Source organism: Euleptes europaea, chromosome 8, assembly GCF_029931775.1.
Source record: "Euleptes europaea isolate rEulEur1 chromosome 8, rEulEur1.hap1, whole genome shotgun sequence".
Lineage (NCBI taxonomy): Eukaryota > Metazoa > Chordata > Lepidosauria > Squamata > Sphaerodactylidae > Euleptes > Euleptes europaea.
The window spans coordinates 24,623,662-24,649,740 of NC_079319.1; the positions used below are offsets into that span (position 1 = coordinate 24,623,662).

At 44.4% G+C, this 26,079-nt stretch overlaps 1 protein-coding gene across 1 annotated transcript; it reads left to right on the forward strand.

Annotated features, from left to right (window-relative positions):
- The first annotated feature begins 522 nt into the window (after positions 1-522).
- On the forward strand, positions 523-17,281 carry PABPC1 (poly(A) binding protein cytoplasmic 1). The gene is made up of 15 exons (XM_056854249.1): positions 523-774; positions 6,894-7,087; positions 7,181-7,296; positions 8,741-8,880; positions 9,945-10,039; positions 10,457-10,594; positions 10,677-10,772; positions 12,042-12,314; positions 12,488-12,578; positions 12,696-12,806; positions 13,035-13,189; positions 13,816-13,900; positions 14,540-14,670; positions 14,761-14,854; positions 16,846-17,281. The coding sequence occupies exons 1-14, from the start codon at positions 582-584 to the stop codon at positions 14,851-14,853; spliced, it is 1,911 nt and encodes a 636-aa protein (XP_056710227.1). The 5' UTR covers positions 523-581; the 3' UTR covers position 14,854; positions 16,846-17,281.
- Positions 17,282-26,079: the final 8,798 nt, after the last annotated feature.

Below are 26,079 nucleotides of genomic sequence, written 5' to 3' on the forward strand. Positions count from 1 at the left end.
CTGTACGGAGGAGGTGGCTGGGGGCGGGGCGGCTATATATAGTGCGCGGCCGGGGCGGCGGCCTCCCCCTTGTCCCCCGGCCGCTGACGGTGCTGTGTGTGCAGTGTGTGTGCTCCGGCCTTCCCGGACACACCAGCTCCGCCGCACCATTTATTACTAAAAAAAAAAAACCTTTAAAAATCCAAAAAAATCTTAAAACCCGAAAAATAATTATTAAAAAAAAATCCCCATCTCCTTCTTTTCCTCCCCATCTGAAACCGGCCGGTTTGGTATAAAATAACCCGGTGAAGCGAAGCGAAGACCCGGACCCGGCGCAGCCGAGAGGAGACCCGCCCAAACCAGCAACAGCCACCGCAGCAGGAAAAGCCGCCGCCAGCAGCAGCCCCCTCCGCCCGCCCGCCCTCCCTCCGCCGGCAGCGACAGCAGCGAGCGCTCGAGCGACCCGGAGCCGCCCAACCGCCGCCCAACCGCCACCGCCGCGGAGCCGTTAAGTTTGGAACCCCGCCGGCCCCGTCGCGGCCTCCTCGGCGCCCGCGAGTCTGCCCTGCCGCCTCGTCCCCCCTCCCTGCCCCCCCGCCGGCATGAACCCCAGCGCCCCCAGCTACCCGATGGCCTCGCTCTACGTGGGGGACCTCCACCCCGATGTCACCGAAGCCATGCTCTACGAGAAGTTCAGCCCCGCCGGGCCCATCCTCTCCATCCGCGTCTGCAGGGACATGATCACCCGCCGCTCCCTCGGCTACGCCTATGTCAACTTCCAGCAGCCCGCCGACGGTGAGCAGGGCCGGGGGGAGGGCAGAGACACGGGCCGCGGGGGGTGGTGGTGGTGGTGGTGGGGACTTTGCTCTCCCCTCCCCGGCACATGGGGAGGCAGGGAAAGGAGCCATTGGGCCGCGGGGGGGGGGGAGAGAGACACACACGTGGAAGGGCCGAGGAGGGAAATGCCGGGGGGGGGGGGAGAGAGCCGTGGCGTACAATTGACCGGGGGGAGGAATGTAATTTCTGCTTCTGCGCGGCGGGGGGGGGGGGGAGAAAGGCAGAAGCGTCTTCCTAAGCCCCCCCCCTTCTCCCGTGCTGCTTCCGGTTTCTGGAGCCATGTTCTCGCTCCTCTCCGAGGCCTGCTTGCACGTTTCCCCCCCCTCTCTCCTCCCGTTTCCCGGAGCATCCATTTTACAGAGCGGGCTGAGCCCTTCTCCTTCGTAGTCCCGGGCCTTGCCGCCGTGTTGCAACCTCCCTCTCGCTCCTGCTCCTCCCTCTCTCGGAAATGGAGGCTTCGCATTCGGGGGGGGGCAGGCCGAGAGGCGCGTGGCCAACTCGAGGGAGCTTCGCCGTCGCTCGCTGAACGCCGCGCTGGGTGGGGGAGAGAGAGAGACACGCGAGGCCTCGTGGCGGGGAGGCGCCTCCTCCACGCGGTCCAAACGCGAGGGCTTCGCAGGCCTCGTCGGCCGAAAGAGGCCTGCCCTTCCGCGCAGGGCCGCCGCCGCCGCCCCCCTTCGTGAAGTTCCCGGGGCCGGGCCGGCCTTCCGGCTCACGAGGCGCGGCCCTCGGCCAAGGGCGGGTCGGCGCTCTCCTCTGCCGGCTGCCGGGTGTCAGGCGCGGGGTGGAAGCCCGATGTGAGGCGTCTCGGGAGGAAATGCCAACTTAATGAGCGCCTTAAATGGCGGTGGAGAAATGGGGCGCAGGCGAGGCTCCTGTGCCCTCAGGAGGATAAAGCCAGGGGATACAAGGCGCGCTTAAGTGGGAGTAGTTCTTCAACGAGGGTATTTTTTGTTCTTAAAGTCAAGGTGTGGGTTGTGGCTTATAGCGTCCATGTCTGCGGTGTAATAACTTTTAAACCATTTTTTTAAAGGTGGCTGGTATGTCAAGGGGAACAGCCAGATAGGACTCCCTTTAGTCTCCAAGGGTAGCACCGTTTGTTTTATAATAAATTGCCTACAGTTCACACTAGGGAAGCAGGGCTTGGGGGAAATGCTCCCCTCTGCTAGCTGACAGAGCGGTGTGTGTTGCTGGCCAGGTTACTGTCCGTAAGTACTGATGAAGGGATAGGTGAGCATCTCTCAATCAAGAAACAGAAACTGGAGTGGAAGAGAGGAGCTTCCAGCGCTTTTAAACCCAAATTTCGATTGCGCCTTGTTTGCATTGCACCAGGCCGATCAATGTAGCTACTGAAATATACTGATGATTTAGTTAAAACAATCTGGACTGGACACACTGATTCTACAGCAGACTTACACTTAAAAATAAATAAATCCATATAAGCTAAAATACCATTCAGCCGTCCTTAAGGAAGGGTTGGCAGCGGGGCTTAGGAAAAAGCATTGGAAGCAAGTTTTCAGTTTTCACAGCTCTTTCTCATTTTGACACTCAAGGAAAATGAAAGAACATGGTGTTTTGATTGTTTCCTATATACTTAGCAGGAATAAGCTAATTGAGATACGTAGAACCCCTGAATAACCATCCAGGATTATGGATTTAGATTTGAACATTTTCTGTTAGACATACTGCTGTTTTCCTTCTGTCAGTTTGAGGGAGCGATCCTAAGCAGGTCTGCTCAGAAGTAAGTCCCATTTTATTCATACTCTCAGGAAAATGTTCTTAGGCTTGCATGGTTAGTCACCTTTGCTTAAGTGGATTTGTTCTTTGCTCAGCTGGTGATTAATTCAGCAGAACCTCTGGTAAACTCAGTATAGTAAGTGTTTAGGTAGCTGTTAATAACTAAATTACCATCTTGAAAATACCAGTCATGAACTAAATATCATGTCTGGATCTTTTTTGTCTTTACTATAACTAGCTTTGAAAGTGAAGGAATATAACTTGTTTAACCTGGCAGCCTTGAAGTTTGGGAATGTGTGGTTAGCCTTCATATTAGGTACAAAACTGTTATACCTGGAGATGGAAAGGCTTGTCATTTTTCATTTCCTGATTCAATTAGCTTTAAAAACAACTATTGGGTATTTTTGTATGGTTTGAAGAACTCTTAGTAATCAGGTTATACAAATTTTACCATGAAGGGGGAGAGCTCTTTGGCATTGTTCCAAAGAGGCTACATATTAATGCTTTTTCACAACTGGCTTCATTATTATTGATATCTGTGAGTTAATTATTCCAGTGGGAAAAGTATGAAACCCACATTTACAGCAGCGTTACCAATAAGATGACAGGAAGAAGCTACCCCCATTTTTTTCTAGCATGGGCTGTGTTGCATCTTGCCATATTCCTGCTCAATTCAATTTTGTAGGCATGGAAGGGGCTGGACTGCAACAAAGCTGTGCTGTGGTGGCGACTCTTGCAACTCCCTCGGTCCCTGGAAAGAGTCAGGCAGAGCTGTTATCTTTGCTGTGCTGTGAAAAAAAAGTGTAGAATTGAGGCATTAGCCTTAACTGTCTCTCTTCAACCTGACTGAGATCAGAAGGTGCAGAGAGAGTATGAAGAGGCCACCACCTTTATTTTCTGCCCCCACTAGAGAGGCTAGCAGAACCCAGTTGTACTTCCTGGTGGAGGAAATATACCTAGTTGGGACTGAGTAGTACCATTTTAATATGCGTTCAGCTTTCTACCTCTGTTCCTTAAAAGGATAGAAGCTTTTGACAGGTGACTAATGATGCTGAATGTATCACCAGATATGTGTACTGGCTGCTTGCTTGAAATAGGGTAGAGGTGTGGAAGAATAGCAATATAGGCAACTTTAAAAATACAACCAACTGGTCAAATAGAAAGTGTTATATTCCCATGAGCTTTCAAGAGGTGCACCTTACTTTGGGATGGAGGACTTTGATAGCTGTGGCTTCTTATTCGATTCTCTTAATAGAGGCAGCATCTACAGCTGTCACAGAAGCTGCTGCTGACAGGAGCTACCCATAGGTCAAATGGAAAGATGGAAGACCTTTTTCATTTACTTGGTCTGTACATTATTTGAAAGGGCGCATGGGAGGAAGGGTTCCACCTACCAGAAAAGACTCTTCCATTCATATATTTTCCTGGTGTCCACAATGGCCTATTTCTAAAGCGAATTTATGCACCGGAGAGAAGATGCACACACATACACACATCCTGTGGCTCCCTTTCCTTGACAGATGAACCCTTTCCATTGGTTGAAGGTACTGTCATATAAGAATTTATGAGCATTTATACAGTTTAGTTACTCAAATTTTTGACAGATTTTCTTATCTTATGGAATTGGGGATTGTCTCGCATGGGACCGAATTGGTTGAAAAGATCTATTATACCATTTTGGTCTTGTGGAAAACATCGCAGAAGGCCTAGAGACAGAGGAACAGAGATTGGGGGTTAATTGCTGTGTGTATTGGTTGGTACTAAATTATAGATGTGGTTGGAGTTCACATTTGTTTGAAATACTAGGAACAAATAACCTTACCTATCTTACTCACCAGTTCCATTTTTAATAGAAAACTTCTTTGGTCCTGCAGTGTTGAACAGAATGTTTTGAAGCATATTGGTTAGGGAGTCATTTCAAAGAGATTTTGTTACAAAGAAGATAGCTTTGGAGACTATGGGTTGAAGCTGGTGATCTGTGACGAGAACAAATTCACTGAAAGCAATATCTGCCCATGTAGGATGCTGTGCAAGGTGTTGGCTGCTGAGTAGAGATCAGAAATCATCCTCTCTCTTTTTGTGCAGTCTTTTCTGTAAACCAAGCAAGAGCTTGAACAAGAGTAGCACATGATTTCCTCCTTGCTGCATCATGCTTTGTTCACAAATGTCTGTAACCATTGGGAGCAGATGGGGAAGAGGTCTGTTGCATCAGCTTCTTACTATCAAACTTCATCGGTGCCAATGCCATAATTTTACATTTGCTGTACCTTGGGAGCATTGTCACTTCAGAAGTAACTGTATTAGAAACTTCTGTTCTCCAGAATTGTTGTATCTCATAGTAGTGGACTGTTACATAATTATATCAGAAAGTTTCAGAAACAGGATGTTTCTGGGCACATTGGCTTTTGTTAGGGCAAAATACCCACAGTGGCATTTAATTAAGATATCCAGTATGCTATACAATTTAACTTTTCTATGTTGCATCTACCCTACAAGGCATTGGGCTCCTTCCTTGCCGGGAGTTGAGAAGTTTCTGGGCCATCCCAAGTCACTGCTTAGCAAACTACCTTCTTCCCTCTTTTCCCCCTGATCAACCCTTTTTTCAGTTGCTGCCACCACCCACTGAATTGAGTAGAGTATAACCAGCTGGAGGAGTGTGACCCCAGAGCACTATACCTCCAGAGCCTCTTGCTGGCTCTGCTGTCTTACTGTGTTCACGACCTCCCTTAGCCAAGCTCTGACAGGAATGAGCAGATGCCCTTTTGCGCAGGTGGGGATGAAGGAGTCAGTTTGCCCACTGCCCTTACTTCATCTTTGGTAATGTGGTTGAGAGTAAGACATGTTATTAGCGGAGTACAGAAATCAGACTTCTAGTGTTCATGTTATAAATGTTTAATAAAAGAGTCACATACACACTGCAGATTATTTATAGGCAGCAAGACTGAACAAAAAGATGGAAAGCAAAATGGCAAACTGCAGTCTGTCTTGTCCTAACTATGTTTATCCCTGACTAGTGTAATTAAAGGAACAGGCACCATTTCTCAAAAGTACAAGCCCTCAGAGAAGTTACACTACCATGGCCCCTTTGAGATTACTGTTCTAATCTGAATGATGTCTGATGTCATCCGTTGTTGGCCCATTTTCAGGTAAAGCAATACAGAGACGGATGTTTCATACAGCTAATTTCAATCAATTTATGAGCCGTCTCTAAAGCACTCTGGCCATTTCAAGCAGCACTGCTTCCCACCCACCCCTGCTTACAATATTACATGCATTGGATTGCTGTGGTGCTATAGCACAAATCTCAGGACATTTTAAAATAGGCTAAAAAGAAGACGCCGCAGAAAAAGGCGAGGGGGGAGTGATCCTTTCCGAATCGCTGCAGACATTTTAAACAGCACACTGGAGTGATACAGAAGCACAAGGAAAAACTGAAAATGGGAGAAAGCAGTTTTCATAAAAACTGGCTGAGCCCCAGAATGCCAACGGGACACAAGCAGCTTTGAAAAGGTAAAAATCCGTTAGCAGCTGGGAGCCAAAATGGTTGTGTCTGAAATGACACCAAAAATCCATCAGCAACCGGCTGCTAAAACTGATTATAAGGGCAGTTTGAAGGGGAACCATGAGCCTGAGGTTTGGACTTCCCATTGTGTGGCTACATGTGATCCAAAGGAGTCCTTCATTCCTGCCAGCATGAGTCCAGAGATGTGAGCAGTACAAGAGCACCTGGCAGGAGAGAGCTTTCCTTTTGGGCTCAGATAATTTATACTCCCCCCCCACCTTAGTTTTCAGCTCTGTTTTCAGATTTATACAATCCAAACACTATTTTTTTATTGGATGCTGTTGCGCCTTGAATCTCAGTGAGAAAGGTAGACTATAAATAATGTAAATGTATATTGTTTCCTCCTGTTTCAAAGGGAGAAGTGACCTAGCTATCCTTTGGTCCCTTTCCCGCTCTGGTACAGGTGTGATTTCTTCCTCCTTTGATCTTACATTGGCAGTGTCCGTTTGTATGTCTATTGCCTGATAGTCCTTAGCTGGGAGTCAGTTTGTTCCTAGTGTCTTCTTAGCCCTGAATGATTGACATTGCTTTATTACACCAATCCTCCAAGGTTGGCTAACTACAGTGAACTTTATGGAGAAATTGGGGGCTGAAGGGCCATTCGTAACATAGTCCATCACCTGGAATAGTGCCTGAATTTTATGTAGTTCAGGAAGTCAAGAGAAGCTTGAATTCTGTATGGGAAGTCAAGAGCAATTTTCTTAGCTGAAAGGCTATCAAATGTCATATTTGGTTTGTCTTGAGATTAAAATTAACACTAATTAATTTGTTTTTGCAGCTGAGCGAGCTTTAGATACCATGAATTTTGATGTCATTAAAGGCAAGCCAGTGCGTATCATGTGGTCCCAACGTGATCCATCTCTGCGTAAAAGTGGTGTTGGAAACATCTTCATTAAAAACTTGGACAAATCGATTGATAATAAAGCTTTGTATGACACATTTTCTGCTTTTGGAAACATCCTCTCTTGTAAGGTGAGCTGGACAGGATGCAGAATGTTGTTATAGCATCGTGGTTAATATAATTGCATTCAGATGGTCTCACAATAGTTGCAATATTCTTTGTAGGTTGTGTGTGATGAAAATGGATCCAAAGGCTATGGATTTGTACACTTTGAGACGCAAGAAGCTGCAGAAAGAGCTATTGAAAAAATGAACGGAATGTTGCTTAATGATCGCAAAGTGTGAGTATGCAGATGTTTCCTTGGAGCCTTTAAAAGTCAGAGCTGAAATTCAGCATGAAAATACACGTTAGAAAAATCTGTAATCTAAATTAGTGTAGCTCACTGGAAATATATTCAAAAAACTTCATTTCACGTGAACCAAGTGACTGTGCCATCATTCAGACAGTCATAGCCAGAAAAGCTCAGTCGGGAGGTTTGGCTTCCATGCTGTCTGCAAGAATATTCAACTGTTCATTTGTGTTCCAACAGTTTGCTTACGCTGTCAGTTGTGTATGCATTCTCTTACTGCTTTCCCACAGCTTCCAGCACTCTTCTGCTCTTTGTCACATTTCCACACATAAAGTTTACATTTCACAGTGAGTGATGTATGGATGTAAGGCTTCTTCCTCTGCCCCTTATAGCTATTTCACTCGGTATCCATAAATAGGAAAAAGCAGGCAGACTATTCAGATAAAGAATAATTCAAGCATGTTTGTTTTTAAAGTGGTTTGCCATAGCTTTCTCCTCCCTAAAAACAAAGGGGAAAAAACAGCTTACAAACATAGGGGATGAGCATTCCACAGCCAGGAACCTCCTTTTTTCACTTATTTGGTCAGTTGCACTTTATGTTCCTGGAATCAGAGCATTCCACCAAATTAATCAACTAAGAATGCTTGCTCTGTGTATTTGAAATGAAATTGACTGAGGACTTCAGTGACTTAAGAAAGCCTTGGTCAATCAGTCTTCAGTAGACTTGGCTGAACATTCTTCTTTGCTTAGTTTGAAGCGATGCAACTCTGAGTCTAGAGACTTTAAATTAAATTCACCAAGGCTGTCTTAACCACAGAGGCATGTGTCTTACAGCCTCTTGATTGAAGATGAGAGAGAGAGAGAAAAAGAGGAATGCTGTCAGGCACAAGGACAGTCCATACATCCTAACTGGGACAGACCTTCTGATTAGCAATTATCTAGCTACTATGCTAAATGATTGCTAGTCTATAAATACAAAACTCTTTGCAATATTGCTTGTGAGCAAGTCTTTGAGGCGTTCAAATGGTTTCGTAGCATGCTGTGGTCTGGTGATGCTAAAAATGGACATTTCAAACCAGGTTCAAATGAAATTCACTGTTCTTGCTAATGTTCTCAGCATCCCTGACCATAGCACACTACTATATTTTCTTGGCAAGGGATACACAGTTGCATGCAATGACTACCCCATTCCCAGCATATCTTTGTGTCTGGACAGACAGGTAATTTGGAGGAAGCTTAGTACTCAGGTTTCCCTAACTGAAGAAGTACTGCAGTGAGCTACAGAAGTTGCTTACTTGCTGAGTGAGCTCGCATGCAGGAAGCTGGAGCAGACTTGCTTTAAAAATTTCAGAAAGTTCTGCTTTATAGGAAGAAAGTGATTACTTAAAAAGACTGAAGGCATCGAAGCAGCTGTTCATCTTGTTTCTGTAACTAGATTTGTTGGACGGTTTAAATCTCGTAAAGAACGTGAGGCAGAACTTGGAGCTCGTGCTAAGGAATTCACAAATGTTTACATCAAGAATTTTGGAGAAGACATGGATGATGAGAGACTTAAGGAACTCTTTGGCAAGTTTGGTAATGTAATTTTTTAAAATCAGAACTGAATTTTTTATTATGCTTATGGGTTTTACGCTGCCTTTTCAATGACTATTTCATTAAACGTTCTTGCTTCTGTACCTACGTAGTGTAGTCCTCTATTTCAGTTCCACAGAGTTCTTGAGCTTTTGGCTTCAAGCATAGGAATAGGCAATGCGCTTAGTGCTTTTGTGGATGTAATGCTCACTAGCTAAACTAACTAGGGCTCCCACTTAACAAGGAAATAGTTCATATCATTTGCAAGCTAAAATGTCAAGCTAGTATTGGTTTATTTGTTGGTTGGTTTTATATCCCGCTCCCCGCCCCCAACCAAAGCGGAGCCCAGAGCAGCTTTCAACAAGTTAAAATATATGTAGTTCATACAAAATAAAATTACATTATAATTAAGTATAGATTAATAATAAAACCAAATTTAAAACCCAATGTTGGTCAAGTTACTGTAATAGCAGCTGTACAGCAAATCCAATGATGTAGGGCGAAGCAGCCTTCAGATAGAGAACATTCCACTCCCCAGCATTTGAGAAAACAATGATAGGGGAGGGAAGGAAAAACCAGTTACCAACTGTAGCGCTGGGGGGAGCAAATGTGCTAAATACTAAGCCAGTGGTCACAGTCTCAAAGAAGCAGAAGTCGATCCACCCAACAAAAGATGAATATGTTGCCCTCAGCCATAAGCCATAGTGATCTCATTCTAGAGGAACAGTTTCCTAAATTGGGCATTACCTTCAGATGACTTTGTCAATATTTAAGCAATTAATATTTAGAAGCAACTATGCTTTCTTGTACAGAGAAGATCTTAAACCCATGGATTAGATCGTAAAGTAGCTTCTACTAGCACAAAGGGGCACTTCTGATAATTCTAGAATTTCGGCTAGTTCTCCCTGCCAGTGCCCCACCAAACCTCCAGGAGTTGCATAATTTCAGGGGCTGCACCAGGAAAAGGGAAGTGGGATGACTGTGTCTATGAGTGCTACTGCAGCTGCAGTTCTTTAGGATCCTATTTGTGGAAACTGTGTATGTAACAAATCTTGTGTGTCTTTTAGGGCCTGCCTTAAGTGTGAAAGTTATGACTGATGAGAGTGGGAAATCCAAAGGCTTTGGTTTTGTTAGTTTTGAAAGACATGAGGATGCTCAAAAAGTAAGTGCATGCTTTCTGTTAACTTCGTACAGTGTTGTAATGTCACTGAGTTTGTGTTTATGGATCTCTTTATTTATCTTTTGTGTGAACATGTAAAGCAACATGTGCTAAATCTGCCTTTCTGATGTGGTTTTATGTTCACTTGCGCTGTTGGTTTACTGATGCAGGTCTTATATAGATCTAATACCCAAGGAATATTTATATATTCTTCAAGTCTCACCTTTGTACAGAGGTTCATGCTCTGTATGAGACACCTCTTGTATGTGGAGCGTGGAAGCAGACTGACTCAGTCTGTAGTACATTCTGTGCATGGGGTTCTTTGTTTTTTCTTAATAGCTCAAATGCTGTTCTGGTGGAACCTGACAAATGTGTGAAATTAATGACAGCAGACATTTTAAATTGCCCTTTTTTATTAAGGCTGTAGATGAGATGAATGGAAAGGAACTGAATGGAAAACAGATATATGTTGGCCGTGCTCAGAAAAAAGTGGAAAGACAAACAGAGCTCAAGCGTAAATTTGAACAAATGAAGCAGGACAGAATCACCAGATATCAGGTAGAACTTGAACTGAGCAAAATGTTTTCACTATTGATCTTATGTTCTGCAAGCAGTACATGTACTCTATTTAATTTTTCAGGGAGTTAACCTTTATGTGAAAAATCTAGATGATGGAATTGATGATGAGCGCCTACGCAAAGAATTTTCTCCCTTCGGCACAATCACTAGTGCAAAGGTAACAGCTGGATTTTCAACAGCTCTTGTGATTTGACAGTAACTTGGAAGCAGTAATTTTCAGCCCGAAATGACTTTGTGACACTTCTGAAAACTAGCTTATGTTTTCAAAAAATAGCTAATTTTTCAGCAAAGTATATACAAACAATTCTTTTACACATAGTCATGATCTGCGTCTCACCAGCACTCTGCTTACTCCCTTTTGCCTGCTGCTGCTTGGCTTGCTGCCTGAGCTAAGTCACTGAGAAGGTCAGTTTCATGGAGAAAACTTTTAACTGGTTTGGGATCCTTTGGACCAAACAGAATCAGGTAGTGTGCTGCCACCAGAGAAAGTCCAGTTACTTACTGGGTTTTCTCAGTGTAGTACTGGAAGTTATGTTCTCTGGTCTACCTCAGCTAGGTGTGTCGGTATGTATGACATGGGATGGAGCTGTCTTGCAGGACTGTCCCTGTCCTGCATAGTTTGATTTGTGGCCATGCACCCCAATCTGGTGTGGGACCATCAGTGCCCTTGGAATGCAGGAGCTTCCACCAGAGCAAAGGTGACAGCTAGCAGATGCTTCACTTCCTCTTCCCATCACACTGAAACTGGCATCATCCCCTGCAGTGCACCTGGGATTCGATTCCCCCATTCCAACAAATAAACTTGGGTTATTTTAGCACCAGAGTGACACCCTCCCCCATTCATAACACCCAACTGTCCTGTTGTACTCTAGATTAACATTTTTAAAAAGCTGTTGACTGGTTCTTGCTCTAAAACTTAGTGGGATTAACATACCAATTCATGGTTGTTGGATATTATAGGTTAGATCCAAACTTACCTTTGAAATCCCTCACTTAAGCAGGGTTCAGAGTTTACATAGACTTTACACTTAATCGGCGCCCTACACTACTTGAAGTCTCCTATCCTCAAGAGCAGCTTTTTGGATGGAATAAGGGGAAGCAGGCAAGATCTGTTGTGTAAGTGGTGTAGTCACAGCTCTTGAAGTTCATTGCCACATTTGGTGCAATATTTGCCCCACCTAGCCACCTCTGTGCCATTAAAAAAACCAGTCAATCTCCGTGCCCACATAGTGGGGAAAATAGCTACATGTTGATCCTTGCCATCTGGGTTGCTTCCAGAGGAAGCAGGACACTGACATTTGGCTACTATACTGTGGAAATTTTACAGTCTTGTACTCCATTCAATAACGTTTTTAAAAAATGTTTGGATGTGCTTGTTCCCGTTTCTGTGCTTGTTCACCTAAGGCTGCATTTTTATTTTTGGCAGGTCATGATGGAAGGGGGCCGAAGTAAAGGATTTGGGTTCGTCTGCTTTTCCTCACCAGAAGAAGCAACCAAAGCAGTTACGGAAATGAATGGTAGAATCGTGGCCACCAAACCACTCTATGTAGCCTTAGCCCAACGTAAGGAAGAACGCCAGGCTCATCTCACCAACCAGTACATGCAGAGAATGGCAAGCGTAAGGGCAGTGCCCAATCCTGTCATCAACCCTTACCAGCCAGCGCCTCCTTCAGGTTACTTCATGGCAGCTATTCCACAGGTATGGCTTATAACTTCCTTTTTGTCCTTGAATGGGTAGAATTTAGTACAGACGGAATGACTAAATAGTTGTACTGTTTAAAATAGTTTGTGTGTGAAATGTATATAGGCTTACCTAACTTTTGGATATGATCTTTTGGATACAAACTAATATTGACACCCTGTTTTTGCTAGACTCAGAACCGTGCTGCATATTATCCTACCAGCCAACTTGCTCAACTCAGACCAAGCCCTCGCTGGACTGCTCAGGGTGCCAGACCTCATCGTAAGTGGCTTGCTTTGCTTAAGGGCACTGGGATTTGCATCAGTGTCAGTTTGACTAAGTAAAAATGTCTCTGTTGGTTTTGAAATGGACACTTACCCTGAGCTATCTTTAATGCAGCTTTCCAGAACATGACAGGCGCCATCCGCCCTGCAGCTCCCAGACCACCATTCAGTACCATGAGACCAGCCTCATCACAGGTTCCAAGAGTAATGTCAACACAGCGTGTTGGTGAGTTGGGAGTTCAATAAATGGAAAGAGCTAGGAGGGCATTTAATGCAGGCTGCTCAAGTGGGAGTTCAATAAATGGGAAAGGTAGCAGGGCATTTAATGCAGGCTGTTCAAATGGTGCCTGTACATTTGAGCTGAAGACATTTCTTAAACTAGAGGCCACAAGGAAGTCCATGGAAGTGCAGTTCCAACAGCCCCTTCCATTTAGCCTAAAATTTCTTTTTTCAGCTAACACATCAACACAAACTATGGGTCCACGTCCAGCTGCCGCAGCAGCTGCAGCTACTCCAGCTGTGCGCACCGTTCCACAGTACAAGTATGCTGCAGGCGTTCGCAATCCTCAGCAGCACCTTAATACTCAACCTCAGGTTGCTATGCAGCAGGTAAATATAGCTACACAAAATTTTGTTGGGGGAAGCGTCAAAGCCTTAGCTGATCCCGTGCAGGGCCAGCCGTGCCTAAACCCATTTAAATTAATAGGTTTAGATGTTCCTGACTTGGCCGACTTGGATCGGTTCAGGCTGCAAGTCTAGTTTTTATGGGAGTTTATCATGTATCTGCTCAGAGTTGCAAAGTACGTAAAGGCTTGTCTTGTTGGTACGTACTCTTTTGTTAATAAACAGGTGTACAGCTCAGGTTAGAAGATAATGTGGTTCAATAGCTGATGTATAATGGTTAGAGTGGACTAGGGCCAGTTTACTAGATCAGATCCTCTGCTCAGAAGAGCAGCTTACCAGGTGACCTTGGTCCAGCCACACTCTCAGCCTAACCTAATTCACAGACTTGTTAAGATAAAGGAGGGGGGGAGGAGAGAACCAAATATTTAGGCCTTCTTTCAAGAAGCTTATTGGAAGAATTACTAATTATTGTGAAACTGCTTTTTAAAGTAAGATCAGTTGACTGCCTTTTAATGTGCAGGCATTCTTCCTTGCTAGGGTTCAGATTAGCAGACCATACCAAGATATTAACTGAGAACTAATTAAATCTTGTTAAATGTTTCATATTGTAGCCTGCTGTCCATGTGCAAGGTCAGGAACCTTTGACTGCTTCCATGTTGGCTGCTGCCCCTCCACAAGAACAAAAGCAGATGCTGGGTAAGTCATTGCTGGATAAGGCTGTGACTCTGGGGACACCAGGACCTGGAGATAGTGGGCTCACACTGGATCACACTTGCATATGTTATTACTAATATCTCAGAAATTTAAAAAAAAATGATGTTTGAAAATGTTGATTGTGGCTACTGCAGATATTCTTGCCTTAAACTGTGAGGGGGATTGTGTAAAAGCTAGAAAAATTGGTGTATGGATATTAGGTAGAAAAACATGTGGAAAGCGAGTGTGTGTGTGCGCGCCATCAAGTCACAGCTGGCTTATGGCAACCCCGTAGGATTTTTGAAGGTAAGAGATACTCGGAGGTGGTTTGCCATTGGCTGCTTCCGCGTCGTGACCGTGGTGTTCATTGGAGGTTGTCCATCCAAATACTAACCAGACCTGACCCTGGTTAGCTTCTGAGATTGGACGAGATCAGGCTAGCCTGGGGCTGTCCAAGTCAGGTCAGTGGAAAGCATGGTAGAAGATATACACTTAAGGGTATATGCTTTTATATTAGTCCAATGTGGTGTGGTATTAATAGCATCAGCCAAATTCAGAAAAGCTTCAAGGTATGCAGCGGGTGTTTTAACATATAGAGTTGTTAGCGTTGTTAATTTTGTAAACTTGCCAACTGTTTTCCAGGAGAACGGCTGTTCCCTCTTATTCAAGCCATGCATCCTACTCTGGCGGGTAAAATCACTGGTATGCTGTTAGAGATTGACAACTCCGAGCTCCTCCACATGCTTGAGTCTCCTGAATCTCTTCGTTCGAAGGTAAATGGAAGTTTTGTGTCTTGCCTTTCATGTTGTGCCAGTTGCTGTTGGACTACCTTACTTTTAAAGTAAAATTGTTTCTGTAAATAGGTTGATGAAGCTGTAGCCGTACTGCAAGCCCATCAAGCTAAAGAAGCTGCTCAGAAAGCAGTTAACAATCCAGCAGGTGTTCCAAGTGTCTAATGTAAGTATCATCAAGAATAGCTTTCAAATGTGCACACATTTGTTCCTCTGTTGAGGATGGTATAGCCCAGTGATGGCGAACCTTTTAGAGACCGAGTGCCCAAACTGCAACCGAAAACCCACTTATTTATCGCCGAGTGCCAATGAGGCAATTTAACCTGAATACCACCCCCAGAGGGGGCCCAGAGGGAGAGGCTAGGGTTGCCAAGTTCCTCTTCGCCATGAGTGGGAGGTTTTTGGGGTGGCGCCTGAGGAGGGCGGGGTTTGGGGAAGGACTTCAGTGCCATAGAGTCCAATTGCCTGATCTCTATTGGTTGGAGATCACCCGGGGTGGGGCAGAGCCGGAAAGGCCAGCGGCTTGGAGGAACCGCGCGTGCCGGCAGAGAGGGCCACGCGTGCCGGAAGTGGCACGCGTGCCATAGGTTCGCCAACACGGGTATAGCCTCACGATATAGGGGTTATGGCCATAGCAGCTTGGTAGTTGAAGTGCCCATACTGGTATAGCACAAGTTATCAGCTGGTACTTTCTACTAGGAATTTATGGAGCATCATAATGAGCAATGGTCCTACATGTATTTCAAAGTGGGCTTTAGTTCCCACTGTGTTTTTACTAAGCTTACTGCTGTAAACCACACAACCACAAATGACTTCAGTTTAAAAATGTAGGGCGGCATCCTCTTGGCAAATCGCAGAATGGTTCTTCCCTTTAGATTTGAGATCCCACTGAACTCCACTAGAATTTAAAAAAATGCTTCTATCGTTTACTCACAAACAAAACTTTGTTCCTGAGATGCTTACAATAAAATACACAATCCTGTTAAGCACAACCACTGGAATCTTTCATGGGGGAAAATTACCAGCTGGTTTAGTGGTATAAAATGCACAATGAGATACTCCAGGAGTGCTTTTTAAAATATCAAAAACAGGCAGCAGATATTCCAGAGAGCAGATTTTTAATAATGTTATCATTAAAGCAAGCAGTGGGTTTAAAAACACACAACAGAGCAATCAAAATAATTTGGGGGTGGGGGGAGACATCTTAACCTGGTGCTGAAGACTTGGCACCCTACAGTTGGAAACAGGCATTCCACAGTTCAGCACCATATTTCTTGTTGCTTGTGACTATGCCATCCCACTTCAGAAAATCAGGGTACATGGAGTTGGGCATCTGAGGAGGACCTCTGTTGGTGGGCAGGCTCCCTGGAGCAGATGGTCCTTTGGGTACCTTGGTCCCAAGCCATTTTCAGCCTTAAAGGTGATAATTAACATTTTGAATTGGGCCCAGAAGCAAATTGGCAGCTAGAGCATCTCTTTCAGGATTGGTGAGATAATTCCCTAGTGCCAGTTGCTGTGCATTTTATACTAATTGAAGCTTCCAGGCCATCTGCATAGCCCCACCCCCAAGAGCACATTACAATAATCTATTCTAAATGTAATCAGAACTGGCCTAATCTTTCCTCTCAAGAAAGCTGCATTCTGAATTAGCTGCTTAATTTATGCTAGGAAAAAAAGTATCACTTTGGCTTGGATCCATGGGGGGGCTTTACCACATGTGGAGTGCAGTTTCTGACCTTTCCCTTCCTGCTGCAGCCTGAAATGCTGTTCCTGGGGTGGGGGGTGTCTCAGTCTTCCAGAGCAGTATTTTGGAAGGCATTTTGAGCAGCAGCAGAGTGGGGGTGATGAAAAAGTTGTGCTCTACTGGCAGATTTCTACCTGCAGAAAAGCTTCAGTGACTCCAAATCATATTTTGTCAAAACTTTGGCAGAATAAAGCATAGCTCTCTGATACATGCTTGTGTAATCATGTGCTTTTTGGATGCAAACCGATACCTAGCAAACCCCAGTCCTGTCGTGGTGTTAAGCCAATAGAAATTTTACATTGCCCCAGGCCAGGAGTGCAACTTCAGCAAAAGCTACAGAATATAATACAGATACATTCTTTTTGAAATACAAAAAACGTATTTCCATATTAATAAATGAATTTTTCTTACAGATGATCCGGGACTACGCACTATAACTTCGCTTCACCGAAGAAAAAAATCTAAACATGGAAAAATTATTAAATATTGAGAAAAACATTGCAAAAATATAAAATGAAACAAAAAAAGGAAAGGAAACTTTGAAGCTTATGTACACAACAAGCGCCAGGACTGGCAAAACTGTTAGTCCTAGATTACCTATTGATTTAAAATACAAAAAAATAGTAAAAGGAAAAAAACAAATTAATGTTTTATAAACCCGGGGAAAAGAATTTTCAGCACAGTACAAAAAATTTAAAGCATTCCTTTCTTTAATTTTGTAATTTACTGTGGGGAAAGAGCTCAGAATATCACTACTGTTATAGTTGACAGTACGAACTGATAGCTGAACACAGAACCATAATTTGGATTATAAAATTCTTGCTTTAATAAAAATTCCTTAAACACTGATCTATTTGCATTTTCTTGGTATGTTACTAGTAAGGAAGTAAAGCTAGAATACCATTGACTGTAAATTCAGTTTCAGATGAGATTAACCTACATTTCACCACCTGTTAATGGAGTATCTGGAAGCACGGACATCTGGATTTTATCTTTCAGACTTCAAATTCTTGGCAGCATTTTATAAACTTGGTATATACATGCTCATTGGGCTTAAGTGAATCAGCATTAATGGCTGAAATGTGCAAATATAAAGGTTTGCATTTTACTCACACAAGGGAGGAGGGCAATCTTGCTAATTCTACTTGTAACCTCAGCCTTCTGACTTTTTGTCTGACAGTCCTCCATTCCCGTAGGGTATCAAAAAGGTTTGCTAAGGAAGGAGTGATCCACTTCTGCCTTTGGGATGGAAATAAGATGCAGGCTAAAGGGTGTGAAGAAGAAGAGTTGGTTTTTATATACTGACTTTCTCTGCCACTTAAGGGAGAATCAAACTGGCTTACAATCACATTCCCTTCCCCTCCCCACAACAGACACCCTGTGAGGTAGGTGGGGCTGAGAGTGTGACTTGCCCAAGGTCACCCAGCTGGCTTCATGTGTAGGAGTGGGGAAACAAATCCAGTTCATGGCTTCATGTGTAGGAGTGGGGAAACAAATCCAGTTCATCAGATTAGCATCCACCACTCGTGGAGGAGTGGGAAATCAAACCCGGTTCTCTAGATCAGACTGCACCTCTCCAAACAACCGCTGTTAACCACTACACCACGCTGTACTTGTGTACTGTTGCTTTTGAGGTGCAGGTTTGCTGGAGTTAATAATACAAAGCTTGACTTCATCCTATTTCAAGGCCACAGTTCTTACCAAAAAGTGTGTTTTAAAAGTGCGGAGCTTGCAGCTCAAAATATTTTTTTGTGTATTCGCAGCAGACTTAAAGGCTGCATAAAAAGTAGCAGAGATATTTAACCAGATTTGTTGGCAATGATCAGCAACCGAACAGTATGTGTGGGATTTCTTGTGTGGAGCAGTTGTCATAGAGCTACTGATGGAAAGCAGAACTGGCAGGAGAGGACAGCAGTTGAGTACATGAGCTGCAACTCTAAAACCATTTTTTTTTAAAAAATAACACAGTCTGTATTGCTCCTTAGCTCCTGCAAGAGCTGATACCAGCATTCTACAATTTGGGCATGTTAAAAACTGACTTCTGTCTTTTCAGAATGCAGTTCCACATTTCCCTGAACATGGGTCAGCAGTAACATGGTAAAAGTGCAATCCTGCTCATGCACCCAGAAAGTTCACCGTAAGCAGCAAGTGTGTCTGCCCTGCCTTCAATTGCTGGTACATTTCTGCATAATTATATTGATTAGCCCTTAGTGCCCAAATACAAACTATAGCTTTTGTAAGACAAAAAGGCAGGCATTATGTGATTTGCCCCAACACAGTGTAAATTTGTATGACAGACAGTATAGCAAATGTGTATTGAACTCATTTCAGGAGGATATGGTTTACAGCTAGAGGAAATACATTGTCATTAGGTTTTCAAAGGGACAGAAATTCACCTTTAACCTCTTATTTCAAATATTTCTTGATGATCTCATGGAACTTAGCGCTAAAGCAACTGGTAGCTAAAGAGCAGTAGTAAGGTTCCACAGCACTCTGTTCACTATTGCAACCTCCAGGAGGTTGCTTTTTGTTTGAGGCTTGGGTACGTGTCCCTTAATACCTTTCTAATCTATAAATTTAAAGCTTGAGCCCTGTGATAGAAGAAGAGTTGGTTTTTATATGCTGACTTTCTCCACCACTTAAGGAAGAACCAAACCAACTTACAGTCTCCTTCCCCTCCCCACAACAGACACCCTGTGAGATAGGTGGGTCTGAGAGAGCTCTTAAGAGCTGTGACTAGCCCAAGGTCACCCTGGTGGCTTCATGTGTAGGAGTGGGGAAACCAACCCAGTTCTCCAGATTAGCATCCACTGCTCATGTGGAGGAGTGGGGAATCAAACCCGATTCTCCAGATTAGAGTCCACCGCTCTTAACCACTACACCACACTGGCTCTCCAATAGCAAATTGTTCACTTTCCTTCAAGATCCTCTCATTCTGGAAGCTGCTGGGTGGCTTCTTTAGTCCTCAGTACAATGAAACATTACAGTTGGCGAGGTCTGCCCGGGGTTGCTTGGTGTTAGCACTACCGTCCAGTGATACATGCTAAATTTATATTGGGGTTTTGGGGCACGGAACAGGATGACCAAAAATCCTACTGTGAGTGCCTCCAGGTGGCCTGCATCTTCCATGGTATCCTACCAAGGGAAGCAGCTTTTTCTTAGCCCAGTTCTAAATATGTCTTTGCCTAATTTCCAAATTACAGATAAACATTGTACATGGTTAATTTACAGCCTACAGTGGTTGAGTCATAGAAATCCTGCAAGTCATTCTTATGACTAAGAACATATCTAAAGCCTCGTCTTTACAAGAGCTGCCAATCCAGCCCTCCAAATAGCTGCTGAACTCTTTCTTAGTACATTAACCTTAATCCCTCGCACGTGGGACATGCTGTCTTTTAACCATTGCTTCCTTTGCTGGATAAAATGTTATGTTTCCACAGAACAGAGTAGAAGGAGTCTCCTTTTTGAGTTTAGGATTCCAGAGTTGATGACGCTTTCATTTGCACGGGTGCAGGTGTTGGCATGCCACTGGGTGGTGCAGTAATCCCAAAAGTAGTTTTTGAGTGAAGGTCTACTTCAATGAAAATGCTAGTGAGAAATACCACCTTTCTACAATGTGTTCTGTAAAAGTATCTGCTGCTTTGATACTTCCGCAGTTCTGCCGTTGTCGGTGGTTATGTTCATAGTACAGACCTTCATGGGGCTTACCAGAATGGGTAGGTTTTTCTGCTCCCTCTACCTGCTTTACTGTACTTATTATATGTGGGGAACTCAGGCCTGATTTAAATATTATATCGGTGAAACAAAACATGCCCTTGTTGACTACACAGGCCTAGAATCTTGTGTTCCTTTGGAACATTAAGCATGCACAGCTATTTAGATAATTTTATCTCAATTCCCCCCCCCAGTGGGGACCCGAAGCAATTTACATTGTTTTTTCTTCCATCTTATCCTCACAACAACCCTGTGAGGTAGGTTAAGCCTGAAAAGTGAGTGGGCCGGGGCTCCCAAATGCTAGTCCGTTACACCATGCTGGTTTGCACAGCCAGTAGTCCAGCTGCAATTAGATTATGGGCCTATGCACAGTTGCACAGATAAATCATTCTGTCTTGCCGATGTTATGTTTAAATCACATCTCTATCTGGCTATTTTTTCTTGGCTGTAAAGGGCAGCTGAGGAATTTTAAAAAAAACCATGGCTGAAATGTAATTTGAATTTTGGTCTGCTTTAGTTTATCTGGTGATCCACTGTCCCAGTCCCCCTCCCCACCCCCATATATATTAGGTATGAAGAGTTAACTGTAATTCGAAATCACAGTTCTATGATACTGGCTCTCTTATTCATAACCAGAAAAATATATTGGGAGTGAAGAAGGGAGAATTGTCCTGTTTCAAGGCACCGCCGCCCTGCGAGAAATGGCAGCACCCCTAAATCAGTCCCAGTTCAGTATTTCTGTTCTGTGGTGTGCAAAGAGGGCGATAGCCTTCTGCAGCAGTCCTCTGTGCCAGACCCTCTTCCTTTGTTTCCTTCCCCTGCCAGGGTGCAAGAGTACTGCGGCGAGCAAAGAATGACGGAGCCCTGGTTTGGTCCCAGTGAGGCTCTTGCTTCTAAGCCAACTGATCTGGCTTGGCAGAGAGTTCAAATGAGAAGCAGCTGTTCCAAGAGCAGCACTTGGACTGGCTGGGATCCATCCATGGCTTGCATGACAGATTTTTGGGAAAGAACCGTAACTGGAGGGGAAATAGCAGCTAGTGTTCATGGAAGATTTTGTGAAGAGCCTCAAAGTATGTAGGCTCTGTAGCAAATTTGATGGCATCTTTGAGCTTGAGTCTCATTCAACTTGCATAACAGTCTGCCATGTACACAAGGGCACCTTTGGATGAAAACCCAGAGGTTCTTTTTGATGGTCGTGCAGTAAATGCGTGTTTCTCTTGAAAATTTCCACAATATAGTATATTGTGGTTTTGAAACAGGCACACGTAGGCCTCCTTGTAGAGGGGTAAGCAGTTTCTTGAAAGCATGAGGGTAGCGATGAAGTGAAGGGTTAAAAGGAAAGGAACTTGCGGGGGGGGGGGCACAAATGAATGAACAAAAACAACAGGCTAAAGAATGGAATATATAATGAAATAGACAAGAAACCTACAAGAAATACTACAATGTATCACAATCTATATAGTGTCTAAACACACATGAAGATAAAATAGTCCATTCTTTCTAGGCATCACTTGCCGTATCAGGAACTCCAGGCCTAAACTGGATGCGTATCCAAATATGTATCCCATTTTGCATGCTGTGTCTCTGCAGTGTTATGACTTAATACAATGCACATCTTGCCGTGGTCCACAGACAGGCAGGAATATCCTTTGGGGTTCTATTAATGCATTCTATTAAAGGCCAGGCAGCACAGACAGACTTGCATCTGTACTGGCATGAGTGTTAAACAGGCAATCGGATTATCTCAGTGGTAGATTACCAGATAGCATTCCCACTCAATAGTAAAGAATCCTATACAAGGGTAAACTGGGCATAGAAAACATGTTAAATTTTCAGAGGCTAGATCTTCCCCAATACTGTGAGGGTCTTTCCCTTCCAAATGCAAAAGGATCCTTCAGGATGGGGGGATTGGGCTTTGAGACTATGCTGCTGAGGCTGTGTGTTTTCTGAGCTCAGTCTGACTTCTCTCTCTCCCCTCCCTCAAAAGGAGGAAGCAAAGAGGATAGCTGACTTCATTCCTGGGGGAGGAGGGGATATGGGTTTACTTCTGTACCCGCTTCTCTTCTGCTAAGGTCCACAGGCAGGATGCACGTTCTCCCACTACTATAGGGGCAGAGAAGAGAGTGGGAATTTAAAACAAAGAAATGACCACACCCTATCTCTTTACATATGGTTTTACAGATAGGAGGGGTGCCTATCTATCCTTATCACTGTCCTCTGCTTTGATATGCAGCACAACTAGAGGGGGTGATAGAGCTGTGGGGGGTTGAAACCATCGAACATGGGCTGATATTTTGCCCACACTACCACGAAGTTAGATCAAAGCTTATTCCCCCCCTGCTTGGTAAATTCCCTGAAGAGTCAGTTGAGCTTTTGGCAAAGAAGCTCCTATTAGGAGAAGATCCTCAGCTTATTCTCCAAACTGCCAAGTTCTGCGCTGTTGCTATTAAAATACACAGAACTTCATAAGAGAATGATCATTAGAATATTTTACAATTTTATCAATTTTAAGGTGATAATTTTAATCGGTTTTTATTGATCTTACACATTTATTTGTACGGGCAGTCTGTTTCTGCGGTGCAAAACTATTGACTCTGGAAATTTTGATGCGTTGGCATGTGATTGGTCAGTTGACTGTATTAATACATTTGATTTGAGCTGTGAGGGTAATCTCTGCTACAACCTGGAACTTAAGTACTGCAGTACAAAATCCCCTTTATTGGTGGTTGTATGCTCAATGATCAGCTTATTATTTTCTAACTATTGCTAACCTTCAGTGTTACTACTCTGAAGATGCCTGCCACAGTTGCTGGCGAAACGTCAGGAAAGAAAATTCCAAGACCACGGTTACACAGCCCGGATAACCTACAAGAACCAATATTGCTAACCTGTTTACTCACCAGCTGTTCCCTCCCCCCCCCCCCCCGCTGTACTTCTGGAGCTTATGGTAGCCCTGTTACGCTACTACAGAAACCAAGGAAACACTGACTCTCTCCTGTCCCACTCCACCAGCATTCAGTCATAAGCCATTTAGTGGAAGGCTCTCGCTCTCCATTTCTTTCACTCCAGTGCTGAAAATGTTGGTTGCATTTTTGTCCTGCCCGTCTTTCAAGGAGCTCGTGCTGGCATCATTATCCTCTGTTCCAATTATTCCTCTCTCCCAACAACCCCCCTGTGAGGTAGGCTAGACTAAAAGAGAATGATCTTGTAAACTTCATGACTGAAGGCTTTTCCACACACTTGACTTGCTCCTGATTTTCTTGGCAGCCAATCCACAAGCATTGAGATTGAGTTGAGCACACAGTTGTTCCGAATGTCTGTCTTCCCTCTGTGTTTTCACAGTTGTGGAGTCAGTTTATTTTCTTCTGCACGTGCCTTCAATAATCAGAATTTTCAACAGAGGGAGCTGTCATCAATGGTGTCACAGTACCCCCTTTTTTTAACGGCTCTAAAATATCAATGGCCCTGACCTGGATGGCCCAGGCTAGCCTGATCTTGTCAGATCTCAGAAGCTAAGCAGATCAGTCCTGGTTAGTATTTGGATGGGAGACCACCAAGGAATACCAGGGCTGCTGTGCAGAGGAAGGCACTGGCAAACCACCTCTGTTTCTTGCCATGAAAACTCCAAAAAGGGGTCGCCATAAGTCGGCTGCGACTTGACAGCACTTCACACACACACAAAATATCAATATATTGCTACAGCATGGTAACAATAGGATTAGGTTCTCTGAATTCCAAACTTTCATTTTGTTAAAAAGTAAGTCTCTAGCCCCCTTCTCTCACAGAGACATGCCTTTTTTTTCCCTTTCAGGGTGGAGGGGGATCAGAGGGAGTGGTTTGACCAACATAGGATAAAATTGGTCTCAGGAGAACAGAAAAAAAATCAGGGAGGGGAACAAAATGAAAACTGAAGGCACAAAAATGTGTGTGGAAATCAGGGGATAAAACTGAAGCAGTATGGGGCCAGAACTGGAAGTTGAGTCTTCCTGATCTTGCTATGCCCCCCAGCCACTGCACCATAGGGGCTTTTAAAAATGTTGTGTGGAAGCACAAGGACACCCACCTAACAGCACTGCAAAGATTGCTGGGTAGCGCATGGAGGTAGAAGCCAAAGATGGCCTTATTGCAAGATTTCTGCATAATGCTGCTGAACACATGAAGCTGCCTTATATTGAATCAGACCCTTGGTCCATTACAGTCAGTATTGTCTACGCCGACTGGCAGCACCTCTCTAGGGTCTCCGGCAGAGGTCTCTCACATCATCTTTTTGCCTAGTCCCTTTCAACTGGAGATGCCAGGTATTGAACCTGGGACCTTCTGCATGCCAAGCAGATGCTCTACCTCTTGAGCCATGGCCCCTTGTCTCTGTTTTCATTTCATACACAAACAGGGCAGTAATGTTTACCTACTCTGTTGGCTCACTTTTGGATAATAAGCACTTGTGGTAAGGATTTTTTTAAAAAACAGCTCTTCATTGTGTAAGAGCCCTTCCTCAGTGAAATATTTGTTGGGTTTGTCAAGAGGCTGGTGTGGTGAAGGTCATTTGTTTTAAAGAGGGCACAGCTGGGGTTTGAGTCAGACAAGACTGGGGACTGTGATGTGTTCCTGCCTGCAGATACCATCTTTCTATCCAAATGCAAACAATGGGACGTTATGCTGGAGACGCGGAGCGAAAACACTGCTACAGCTGAAGTCACCATATGGGCTATGAGAGGTTGTGCCACGCACCTTCCAGGAAAGTGTTAAACCCTGCCCATCAGCATCTTGTACTACAAACCAAAGAGTATCAAAAAAATCTCTCTGAACTGGATTCTTCCCTAGGGAGACAACTTTCTCTACAATTAAGCTCTTGGCAGACTTTTCCAAGATAAGGCAAGCCATCTACTTTACACATTTTTGCTCATTATCCTGCTTTTTCTGTAGAGAAACACATTTTTCCCTTTATAACCTCATATAAATGGCTGTTTTATATCTCAGTGAGGACCTGCCACATGTTTCTCACTATTACACATTTATCTCATCCTTCTAAGGAGTTCAGGGGGGCTTACATGATTCTCCATTCCTTCATGTTATCCTAACAACCTTGTGTGGTAGGTTGGGCTGAGAGTATGACTGGGCCAAAGTCACCCATTAAACATTTTAAAATAGTTGAGTGGGGATTTGAACTTAGGTTCCTTTCCCCAGTACATTACTCTAACCATTATACCGCATGGGCTTTCTGATGAAGTGGGCACTAGTCCATAAAAGGTTATGCTAGATCAGGGGTGGGGAATGCCAGGCCCGGGGGCCGTAAAAGGCCTGCGAAATCATTTGGGCTGGCCCTTCATGAGTCCTGGCAGATCTCTATCTCAGAAGGATCTAAGACTGGCGATCCACCCCCTCCCGCGGACAGGAATAGCCTCTATTCAAGGCGGATGCGAGTTTGTTTTGCTGAGAAAAGGAACCAGGGTCATCTAGTCCAACCCCCTGCACCATGCAGGAATTTCACGAGTGGGCCATCCTACCCCCCAAACACACACACACACCCAGCGACCCCTACTCCATGCCTAGAAGGTGGCCAAGGTGCCTTCCCTCTCATGAACCGCCGCAGGTCATAGGATCAGCATTACTGCCAGAGGGCCCTCTAGCCTCTGCTTAAAAAACCTCCAAGGAAGGAGAGCATACCACGTCAAGTATATCAGAAAAAAACAAGCATCAACGCCTGGTGCAACCTTTGCAATAAAACCACTTCGGGTCAGGGGAGCAGGAGGACGGGCCGGTCAGCGTTCCTAACCGGGGCTGGTCCGTGCTAGGAGCAGCCCCGGCCCGACCTGACTCCGAAGCACGTGGGCGCCAACCTGAAGAATGCTGGAAAAGACGCGTTACTGGGCCAGCTCCGTGGCCAGTTCTGCACGGGGGAGGTTTCGCCGCTCTCCAGACGCGCGTTCCCCCCC

Coding starts and splice junctions, on each gene's coding strand:
- PABPC1 (XM_056854249.1), top strand. CDS start 582: ATGAACCCCAGCGCCCCCAGCTACCCGATGGCCTCGCTCTACGTGGGG. Junction 7,088..7,180: donor GAAACATCCTCTCTTGTAAG/GTGAGCTGGACA, acceptor TATTCTTTGTAG/GTTGTGTGTGATGAAAATGG. Junction 10,040..10,456: donor GACATGAGGATGCTCAAAAA/GTAAGTGCATGC, acceptor TTTTTTATTAAG/GCTGTAGATGAGATGAATGG.